Source organism: Salvelinus alpinus, chromosome 8 (assembly GCF_045679555.1).
Source record: "Salvelinus alpinus chromosome 8, SLU_Salpinus.1, whole genome shotgun sequence".
Classification (NCBI taxonomy): Eukaryota; Metazoa; Chordata; class Actinopteri; order Salmoniformes; family Salmonidae; genus Salvelinus; species Salvelinus alpinus.
In genome coordinates this window covers 60,198,354-60,210,023 of record NC_092093.1, presented here as the reverse complement: position 1 = coordinate 60,210,023, position 11,670 = coordinate 60,198,354, and the positions used below count along the sequence as shown (strand labels likewise).

The 11,670-nt window shown below is 43.7% G+C and overlaps 1 protein-coding gene across 1 annotated transcript in view; it reads left to right on the top strand.

Annotated features, from left to right (window-relative positions):
• Positions 1–10,275, top strand: part of hs6st1b (heparan sulfate 6-O-sulfotransferase 1b) — a 100,714-nt gene extending 90,439 nt beyond the window's left edge. The window contains exon 2 of the mRNA XM_071414403.1: positions 7,507–10,275. Coding sequence (XP_071270504.1) covers positions 7,507–8,218 — 712 coding nt within the window. The 3' untranslated portion in view covers positions 8,219–10,275. The remainder of the gene's footprint in view (positions 1–7,506) is intronic.
• Positions 10,276–11,670: the final 1,395 nt, after the last annotated feature.

Here is an 11,670-nt window from a genome sequence, read left to right as displayed (position 1 = left end):
AATGAAACTATAACTAACTGTCATCTTCACCATTACATCAGTACTACAACTACCATCATCATTACTACTACCATCACCATCATTAAACTGCTATCATTACCATCACCACCCATACCACTACTGTTTGGAATGATTAATAACAGTAATAATACCAATAATAATAACAATAATAATAACAATAGTAATAATAAGTAAGTTACTGTTTACTATGCAGATGTTATTATTCGGTGTCCCTCAGGCTATTGCAGGCAAATACATATTTGGCTGCAAGAGGAGCCATTGCTCCTTTGCCCATGAGTATTTTTAGTTTTTTCTCTGTGTTTAATAAGTTAAAATGTGGAATAAATGTAGTCTTTTCTGTGAATAATGAATCTCTTGGTGAGGAATATTTATCACAGTAAAGGAGAAAGTGCATCTCTGTTTCTACCTCCCTGTCGTGCAGTGACCACATACACGCTCCTCTTTGGGTAGCCATGTCTTTTTATGTCTGCCGGTTTCTATTGCCAATTTGGTGGTCACTCAGCCTGTACTTGGTAAGGATCTGTCTCTGCTTCGTATCTCTGACAGAGTAGAGATAATCAGCCAATTGATATTCTCTGTTTAGGGTCAGATAGCAATTTAGTCGGCTTTGGGATTTTGTTTCGTTTTTCCAATGTTGTAAATATGAGTCCTTTGATTGGTTCATGATTTTGTTTATTTGAATGATTTCTTTTGAAGCAGTGCTGGTGTCAGCTTGGTTGGTTAGGTCCAACACCAGCTGACTGAGAGGGCTTGTTTCTGGGCTCAGCTCTTGGGTTTGAAGTGCTTTAAATTGCAGACTTGAATTTAGATGTAGCCAAAAAAAGTTTAATGATCTTTTCTGTATTTTCATTACTACTGGAAAGCGGCCCAATTCTGCCCTACATGCATTAGTTGGTGTATATCTCTGTACTTGTAGAATTTTACGACAGAATTCTGCATGTAGGGCTTCAATTGGATGTTTGTCCCACATTTTAAAGTCCAGTTTATTGAATGGCCCCCAAACCTCACTTCCGTAAAGAGCTATTGGTAGGATTACACTGTCAAATATTTTGGTCCAAATTCTAATTGGGATGTTGATATTGAATAATTTCATTTTTATTGCATACAATGCTCTGCAGGCTTTTTCTTTGAGTGCGTTCACTGCCATATTAAAGTTTCATGGTGCAGATATGGTCAGACCAAGGTATGTGTACTTTTTTGTATGTTCAATTATGGTGTTGTTCAGGGTGAATTTATATTTGTGTTTCTGACATCTGTTTTTTGGGGGGAAATCATAATTTATGTTGTTTTGGTTTTTTTACTGCCAGGGCCCAATTATGATAATATTGCTATAGAATATTACGGTTCTGTTGAAGACCTTCTTTGGTTGGTGATAGAAGTACCAAGTCATCAGCATATAGCATCAGATAGAATCAAATGCTTTTTTAACCTCTCTTGGGCACGTGAGACGTTAGCGTCCCACCTCTTCAACAGCCAGTGAAACTGCTGGGCGCCAAATTCAAATACAGAAATACTCATTATAAAAATTCAGAAAACAAAACATATTTTACATAGGTTTAAAGATGAACTGCTTGTGAATCCAACCACGGTGTCAGATTTTAAAAATGCTTTACGGCGAAAGCATACCTTACGATTATTTGAGAACATAGCCCACTAGACAAGTCATTACAAACAGTAACCAGCCAAGTAGAACAGTTACACAAGTCAGAAATAGAGATAAAATTAATCCCTTACCTTTGATGATCTTCATATGGTTGCACTCAGCAGACATTCATTTACTCAATAAATGTTACTTTTGTTCGATAAAGTCTCTTTATATCCAAAAACCTCCGTTTTGTTCGCGCGTTTTCTTCAGTAATCCACAGGCTCAAACTCATTCAAAACAGGAAGACAAAAAAATCTAAATTGTATCCGTAAAGTTCATAGAAACATGTCAAATGATGTTTAAATTCAATCGTCAGGTTGTTTTTAGCCTAAATAATCGATAATATTTCAACCGGACAATAACGTCGTCAATTTAAAAGGTAAACAAGAAAGGCACTCTCTCGGTCTCGCGCATGAAAAAGCTCTGTGACACTTTAGGGTCCACTCGTTCAGACTGCTCTAACTTCTTCATTTTTCAGAATACAAGCCTGAAACAATTTCTAAAGACTGTTGACATCTAGTGGAGTGCATAGAAACTGCAATTTGAGTCCTAAGTCAATGGATACTGTAATGGCATTGAATAGAAAACTACAAAACCAAAAACCAAAAAATACTTCCTGAATGGATTTTTCTCAGGTTTTTGCCTGCCAAATCAGTTCTGTTATACTCACAGACACTATTTTAACAGTTTTGGAAACTTTGGAGTGTTTTCTATCCAAATCTACCAGTTATATGCATATCATATCTTCTGGGCCCGAGATGCAGGCATTTCATCCAAAATTCCGAATGCTGCCCGATACCCTAGAGAAATTAAAGTCAATAAAGCAAGCAAAGATTTTTCCCTCTTTTTTTGGTGGACGTGTTTATTAATGAGTGTCTGCTAGCATGTTTGTTAGAGGATTGTTTGACTACTACTAGCACATAAGAACCTATGAGTCGGTGTTACCTAATTATAAGTGGCGAACGTCCATAAAGATGCCAGAATTAAGATATGACGTTATTGTTTTTAAACTACGACATGGATGTTGCGCGAATAAGTCAGCACAATCTACTTTTTCAAATTGCTGGCGTCTTGAAGATAAAACGGGGATCATGTGTACGCTGCTAATGACCATAAACAAATAGTAACACAGCAATGTACAATAAGGCCAACTTTGTTATCTGATGAATGAACTACATGACCAAACAAAACGTATGAACACCTGCTTGTCCAACATCTCATTCTAAAATAATGGTCGCTGCTTTAATAGCCTCCACTCTTCTGGGAAGGCTTTCCACTAGATGTTGGAACATTACTGCGGGGACTTGCTTCCATTCAGCCACAATAGCCTTAGTGAGGTCGGGCACTGATGTGGGGCAATTAGGCCTGGCTCACAGTCGGTGTTCCAATTCATCCCAAAGGTGTTCGATGGGGTTGAGGTTAGGCTTTGTGTAGGCCAGTAAAATTCTTTCACACCGATCTCGACAAACCATTTCTGTATGGACCTCTCTTTGTGCACGGGGGCATTGTCTTGCTGAAACAGGAAAAGGCCTTCCCCAAACTGTTGCCACAAAGTAGGAAGCACAGAATCGTCTAGAATGTCATTATACGCTGTAGTGTTAAGATTTCCCTTCACTGGAACTAAGGGGCCTAGCCCAAACCATGGAAAATAGCCCCATACCATAATTCCCCCTCCACCAAACTTTAAGGTTGGAAATATGCATTGGGGCAGGTAGCGTTCTCCTTGCATCCCCCAAACCCAGATTAGTCCATCCAGATGGTGAAGCGTGATTCATCACTCTAGAGAACAAGTTTCCACTGCTCCAGAGTCCAATGGCGGCGAGCTTTACACCACTTCAGCCGACGGTTAGCATCATGGTCATCTTAGTCTTGTGTGCGGCTGCTCGGCCATGGAAACCCATTTCACGAAGCTCCCCCCGACAAACAGTTCTTGTCCAGAGGTAGTTTAGAACTCAGTAGTGAGTGTTGCACCTGAGGACAGACTATTTTTACACGGTACGCGCTTCAGCACTCAGCGATCCCGTTCTGAGCTTGTGTGGCCTACCACTTTGCGGCTGAGCCGTTGTTGCTCCTAGAAGTTTCCACAGCACTTAGTTGACCGGGGCAGCTCTAGCAGGGCAGAAATTTGACCAACTGTCTTGTTGGAAAGGTGGCATCCAATGACGGTGCCACGTTGAAAGTCACGGAACTCTTCAAGTACGGGCCATTCTACTGCCAATGTTTGTCTATGGAGATTGCATGCCTGTGCACCACCTGTCAGCAACGGGTGTGGCTGAAATAACCAAATCCACTAATAGTGTTTAAGAAAATAGGGCCCTACTTATTTTATTTGGATAGTCCCCTAAATATATTCTGTAGATGCTACAACTATCACCTGCCCTCTGTTGATATGCAACGACTGGGTTAAGGTTAGGGATGAATATATTTCAGTACTCACTGACTCAGGAAGGCTTTTAAACCAAATCTGTCCCTGTATGTGACTTCATTGACATTTACTGTATAACTAATTAATACATGTTCTCAGTGATTCAACGTGACATTCTATGAATACTGCCAGTGGGGGCGTCAGGTACCCCAGTGGTTAAGAGCGTTGGGCCAGTAACCGAATGGTCACTGGTTCGAATCCCCCAGCTGACTAGGTGAAAAATCTGTAGATGTGCCCAGGAGCAAGGCACTTATTGCTCCTGTAAGTTGCTCTGGATAAGAGCGTCTGCAAAATGAATGGGATGTAAATCAAGTGGCATTGTTATGACATCCTCCTAACTAGTGCTGTATACAGGTGCTGTATGTGCAGTGATGGCTGGCGGTTTTGTGGTTAATACTCCCTGTTCTGTGTTTAAAACTCATCTTGTGAGCCGCTGTCATGTTTTTGCAATAACAATCTCGTGGAAAATTGTGATCGTTATTGCTATCCCATTAGAATAGCACAGTCAGCATTTCCGGCTGATACATTCTGCCAGTGTGGGGCCCATCCATCAACAGTGGTGCAGAGTTGCCGTGTGTGTGTGTCCCCTGAGTGAATGAGAGCTCGTGTGTGTGTGTGTGTGTGTGTGTGTGTGTGTGTGTGTGTGTGTGTGTGTGTGTGTGTGTGTGTGTGTGTGTGTGTGTGTGTGTGTGTGTGTGTGTGTGTGTGTGTGTGTGTGTGTGTGTGTGTGTGTGTGTGTGTGTGTGTGTGTGTGTGTGTCCCCTAAGTGAATGAGAACTCGTGTGTGCGTGTGCAAGAGATAGAGAGAGACTCACACACAACAGCTTTGTGTTTAGTGAAAACTCTTAGAGAAAAAGGGATCAGACGCCAAGAGAAACTCCCAGTATTATAATGGATGGGTGTATTAGCAGGCTGCATCCATCTTGTCAGCTTTGTAACAGAGCCGCTCTATGCTAGGCTGGGTCGGGAAGCTCTCTCTCTCTCACCTTCCCACTCCCTCTCTTACCCCCCCACTCCCTCTCTCACCCCCCCACTCCCTCTCTCACGTTCTCCCTCTCTCACCCCCCATTCCCTCTCTCACCCCCCCACTCCCTCTCTCACGTTCTCCTTCTCTCACCCCCCACTCCCTCTCTCACCCCCCACTCCCTCTCTCACCCCCCACTCCCTCTCTCACCCCCCACTCCCTCTCTCACGTTCTCCCTCTCACCCCCCCACTCCCTCTCTCACGTTCTCCCTCTCTCACCCCCCATTCCCTCTCTCACCCCCCCACTCCCTCTCTCACGTTCTCCTTCTCTCACCCCCCACTCCCTCTCTCACGTTCTCCCCCACTCCCTCTCTCACCCACCACTCCCTCTCTCACGTTCTCCCCCACTCCCTCTCTCACCCACCACTCCCTCTCTCACCCCCCCACTCCCTCTCTCACCCACCACTCCCTCTCTCACCCCCCCACTCCCTCTCTCACCCCCCCACCCCCTCTCTCACCCACCACTCCCTCTCTCACCCCCCCACTCCCTCTCTCACCCCCCCACTCCCTCTCTCACGTTCTCCCTCTCTCACCCCCCATTCCCTCTCTCACCCCCCCCACTCCCTCTCTCACCTACCACTCCCTCTCTCACCCACCACTCCCTCTCTCACGTTCTCCCCCCTCTACCCACTGACTCCAGGCCCATCATATCTCATTCTGTCAGGTGTGCTGGTGTAGTGAAGGCCCCCCAGAGGGTGGATCCTGCCGTGTCGTACTCTCCAACTCGCTTGCAATGTTGACTGATCTGAGCGCTAATTTGTAATGAGATCAGAACTCCCACATGTAACCCACCTCCAGACTTAATTTCTCCCCAATCCAGCTCAGCTATTCATCAAAAAACTGCTCTTATTCCCCCCTCGTGTTAGTTCCCTCTCCTATATTCTCTAGTCATAGCAGGGGGCCTGGCAGGGACGTGAGGTGGGATGCTAAATGCTACTTTCACTTCAGAGGCTTTTGTTTTGTGCATCTCTATGCTAAAGGGAATGAACTACTTTAAACTAAGTTAACAGTTCTTGTGTTTCCCAACATGGGAATGTCATCTTATCCTCACCCGAATCCCTCTAGTTACACAATAATTTGCTAATGCGGTCAAATACCCTGGAATTTCCACTTGTTTCCCGAGAATCCCAAATACCCCAAAGGCCTAGAATTCCAAACTGGAAGTCTTGAACCATGACTACTACACTGATACTTGACAGGGGTGGGCGTGACTGGACTCTGAGAGACAATAAGAAGAGTAAGTGTCCCAAAGTAACCCTTCAAAGTCTTTTTGACCTGCACCTGTCAAAATGCCTCAGAGTGGAGGGAAAATAGAAAAAGGGGCAACTCTTCTCCCCATCTCAGTTACCTGGCACAAAATGGCTGCCTTGTTGCCTCACTGTCTCTCTCAAAATACAGCCAGGGGTTGAAACAAAGAAGCGGTTGGCTCTACTGTTGATTTGAATTTCACTTGGCATCACTGTCCCCACTGTCTCTGTTTAAAGGTTGTGTTATGACCCCGCCAATGGAGATAAGAGGGTAGGGATCACTCTGAATCATTATCGGACCCTCTCTCCGGCTCTCTAACTCAAATCATATTACCAGGATCTGTTTTGGAAAAGCAATGACCCTCTGCTGTTTCTCCACAGTCAGATTGAATTTCAATGTACAGGCCAGACAGTGGAGTCTAATGGTTGGAATACTGAAGTGGTTTGTTCATCTGGTATGTAACGGGGAATAGAGTTATGCAGGCGGGGGTATGGATGGTGAGGTCATGGTTGGCCAACAGAAATCCATACGTAGACTGCCCCCTGGAGCTGGAATGCATTTCCCGTTGTCTGACTGCAGTGCAGTAGAATAACACGGCGAGGTCAGGCCTCTTTACACGACAGGTATTTCTGATTACACAGATGCAGAGGAATGTTTTTTTCTCTCTGGAGATGATTATGCTTCAATCCAGGTCTCTGGTCTGGACCCCATCGTAGTCCCTGAGGTCTGGAATGTTAGCAACGATCCGGTTAAGCTCCAACGATAATGTCCCCAAAAAATCAAAACAGCCGTCAATGTCAACATTCACAGCAGTGATTTGTGATGACACAAAGTACACCTGATTCTTCAATGTCTTTTTCCCCCCATAGAGTATATGTATACTATATATTTCACAGGTGTGCTCTTCACAATTTACTTCGGTCTTTGACAAAACTTCAAGTGGTCTGTAGAATGCTTACGGAGATCTTATGTGGTCACTGTTGATCCTTCAAGGCTTCCATAGTTCATCTCATGTTGAGTAAAGCTAGCAAAACCAGATTTGATCATGCTAACATGGTCAGTCATCAGTCATTTTACATTTTTTGTATGATATCACTGTATTGATATTTTCATGAAGTGGTTTTCCTCTGTTGTGTTTTGCAGGAAGTTCTACTACATCACCCTGCTGAGGGACCCTGTGTCACGCTACCTGAGTGAGTGGCGCCACGTGCAGCGCGGCGCCACCTGGAAGACGTCCCTCCACATGTGCGACGGGCGCACGCCCACGCCCGAGGAGCTGCCGCCCTGCTACGAGGGTACGGACTGGTCAGGCTGCACCCTGCAGCAGTTCATGGACTGCCCCTACAACCTGGCCAACAACCGGCAGGTGCGCATGCTCGCCGACCTCAGCCTGGTGGGCTGCTACAACCTCTCCACGGTGCCCGATAAGCGGCGCTCGCAACTTCTCCTGGAGTCGGCCAAGAAGAACCTGCGCGACATGGCCTTCTTCGGTCTGACGGAGTATCAGCGCAAGACGCAGTTCCTGTTCGAGCGCACCTTCCGACTGCGCTTCATCCGGCCTTTTGTGCAGTACAACAGCACGCGGGCGGCTGGAGTGGACTTGGACAACGACACGGTGGCGCGCATCGAGGAGCTCAACGACCTGGACATGCAGCTGTACGACTACGCCCGCGACCTCTTCCAGCAGCGCTACCAGTACACTCGGCAGCTGGAAAGACGTGCGCACCGCCTGGCGCTTCGGAGTCACGGGCTGGACCCCCGGGATTTGTTCAGAGAGGAGGGTGGTGTGGGGGGCGAGGGGACAGCCAGGCTGCCCACAGAGGACTACATGAACCACATAATTAACAGGTGGTAGCCCCTATCCCATCCCACCCCAACCACCCACTTTCCTGGCCTCCCCATTGTCTGGTATGGTGAGGTTGCATCAGAGTGAATGTTTAGGAAAGGTGAGATTTGGCACTTGTGGCTCGGGAGGAAGAAAGTTGCAGAGGATTTGGTGCTGCAGTGGCTTACCTACGGACTTTGCATGAGGCGAGCTGTGGGTTGCGAACCAGATGATATCACTTCCAGCTATGTAGAGAGGTCAGATCTTTGATTGGAAGCCCATGATATACCTGAGTCACGGGGCTTTGTGATTGGAAGCCCATGATATACCTGAGTCACGGGGCTTTGTGATTGGAAGCCCATGATAAACCTGAGTCACACTCTGGAGTTATGGGAGCAACAACTGTCTCTACTCAGATTCCCAATGGAGCAAAATAAAAATGACAGATAATTCCTTTACAAAGTAAACAAACTTGTTTTACTTTCCGTTCTATGTCTTGGCCCATCAGAATAACATATGTGCTTAATATGTTGTTGTAAGGAATTGCAAAGCAGTGAGATGGGAGATTACCTGTACTGGACATTTCCGACGAGCCATCTTTTTATTTATTAAATTGCTTTCTGATCATTTGAAATACATATTTTTCCAATGTGAGAGACTTTGGCTCGGCTTGATATACAGTTTGACACTTGTAAGTTATAAAAGTCATGATGGTGACTTTAAAAAAATCTGTCATAACATACTCATCCATTTGCTGAAAGGTTACTAACATTTGCTATCAAAGTTTAGAGCTGTATCTTAATAGAAATTATGGATTTTTTTTTTACACTTGTATGTTTTTACCATTTTGTCAATGTCGTGTGAAGAGGCCAGTCTCTTTGGTTCCGATGTATTTTCATTTGCCCGTTGTACTGTGATCTGTACACTAAAGGAGATGTACAGAATTGAATGAGAAGGCAAAGGTTTGTTCAGGAACATTTCTGACCACAACCTCCATACAACAATGGATGCTCAACAGGAGACCGACCGAGGGTCTCGCACTGAAGGGGAAACAGGAAACACTGTCTAATTACTGTCTAAATAAAACTTCTGTGAGTGTGTGCATGTGTGTAAGTGTGTGTATTGTAAGTGTGTGTGCGCGTCCATTTGTTTCTGAGCTTTCATGCTCAATTCATTTCCTTCTGATTGGGATCAAATGTGTCACCTAAAACCAGAACTACAATACACGGGTATAATGGATGGATTATCCATTGAGTTTGCCATGCTCCTCAAGATGTGCATCTGTTGGGGCATTATAAAACAATGTAAAAACATACAACAGGTTCCATACTAAAGTGGTGAAGAATGCACAGCCACTTGTCAACCATAAGCTCTTTTTGTTAATAATACAATGTTTATGTAAACTGGAATATGATGATCCCCTGGTAAACTGTGTTTAATTAACATTCTAACAGAATGTGTCTGGACATGATATAACCCTCATCAATCAATACTGGTGTATATGGAACCTTCATAACTATCCTATTTAAAATTAAATTCCCAAAGTCCCCCATCCAACATCAACAAACTGTAGTCCCACAGGCATAGCCAGTACTAAAAACAGACCCAAGACTAATTGCTTGGGGAGTGTTAAGATGCTAATGCATTATTATTAAGGAAATTTGGACCAGTGTGTGCAGATCCTGCGAATGCCTGTCTTTTCATCAAGAACAGAATGTTTGTTTTAGTGACGACTACTTACATGATGTCCAATCCTCTCCGGGGCGGAGGTATAATGATTGGTAGCAGGAGACTTCTCTAATGCAAAGTATTTTTATCTTACTTGAGAAAGATAGCTTTGGGGAAGATGGATTACGAAGCTATGGATTAGACAAATCGTTACAGAATGAAGTGTATGTGTGTGCGTGCAGTCGTGTGAGATAAAGAGAAAGCAAAAGAATGAGAGAACGAGAATTTAGTGAAGTGGGGCATTTCTAAATGGGCTCTGGTCTGGTTTTACCCATATTGTATTATTGCTGTGATTATTTCTGTTCTTCAAGCAGATTGGATCTTCTATTCAACAATAAAAAATAAGATATTTCTTTGTATTTGAGTCTCTGCTCTTATTCCTCTTGTCATCCATTGTTTGTTGTCCTGTTTGCATTTGTTGTATTTGTCGTTTGTTTTCTATCTTGTTTGTACTCAGAATGGAGCAGACAGCATCCAGAAAACTGCACAGCACGTTGCCATGGACAGATAGACGTGGAGGGGAATAGACGTGGAGGGGAATAGACGTGGAGGGGAATCGACGTGGAGGGGAATAGACGTGGAGGGGAATAGACGTGGAGGGGAATAGACGTGGAGGGGAATAGACGTGGAGGGGAATAGACGTGGAGGGGAATAGACGTGGAGGGGAGGGCCCCCCCACGATAGCATGTGAAATCACATAAGCTATAACATAATTTTTTTTTATTACAGGAAGTTAGCTTTAAAATGACTTTCTCTTAACCTCATGGCAAAATGTGTATAATAGCAGGAAATTAGCTCAGGGATTCTTGAAAGTCAGGACAATCCTTGTCTGGCTGGGAAACCTTTTTATGACAATTTTTTTAGTAGTTTTTTTTATTTTTTAGCATTATTTGAGCTTAAAATGTACCTTTTTTAAGGGAATTTTTATACGTTTTTTTTTTTTTTGAATACTTTAAATGTTATTCATTTCCATGTTGGATGCCAATTTCAAACTCCAAAAAGTTTTTAAATTCTGAAAACTGCCAATGGATATTAACTGGGAAATTATCGTAAGTAGGTTCTTGCAATAGCCCTCTGTGACTTTTTAAAGAATATTTATCTCAAAACTTTGATTCCTAAAAGTAAAGTGACCAGATTTCTGATATGAAAACCGGGGACATTTCCAGTTTGGCAGTCAATATACCATTAAAATATCCAATGTTATTATCTATGAAATAAAAAAAGGGGGACAATTCCGGTTTCATGTATTGAATCTAACAGGCACAATGATAGAAAGGGAAAACAACTATATTACAGAAACCCTATAGAAAAGACAGAACTGTCTGATCTGAACAGCCATTCAGTGGTCCTGGTAGAACATGAGCAAAACTGAAAAAACAGACAATAGTCTATGTGAAATATTTAACAACATCATAAAGAAATAAGATGATGAGATTGGTAACGACATAATATACTTATACCAACCTAATCTGTATTTTTCTCAGAAGAATGTATCTTCTTCAGGATTGCTCTGTCTTCAAATCAAATCAAATTTTATTTGTCACATACACATGGTTAGCAGATGTTAATGTGAGTGTAGCGAAATGCTTGTCTTTGGCCAGCTTCTCCATGAACTCCTGGCAGGGGAGGTTGAAGTTTGTCTTCACAATAAGCATGGCCTTGGTCAGAACAGTGAACCCATTTCTTGCTGCTGTCCATATATCATTAATTTGGGAGAACACTCTCGACTGGTGCATTACTTCCAGGTAACCACA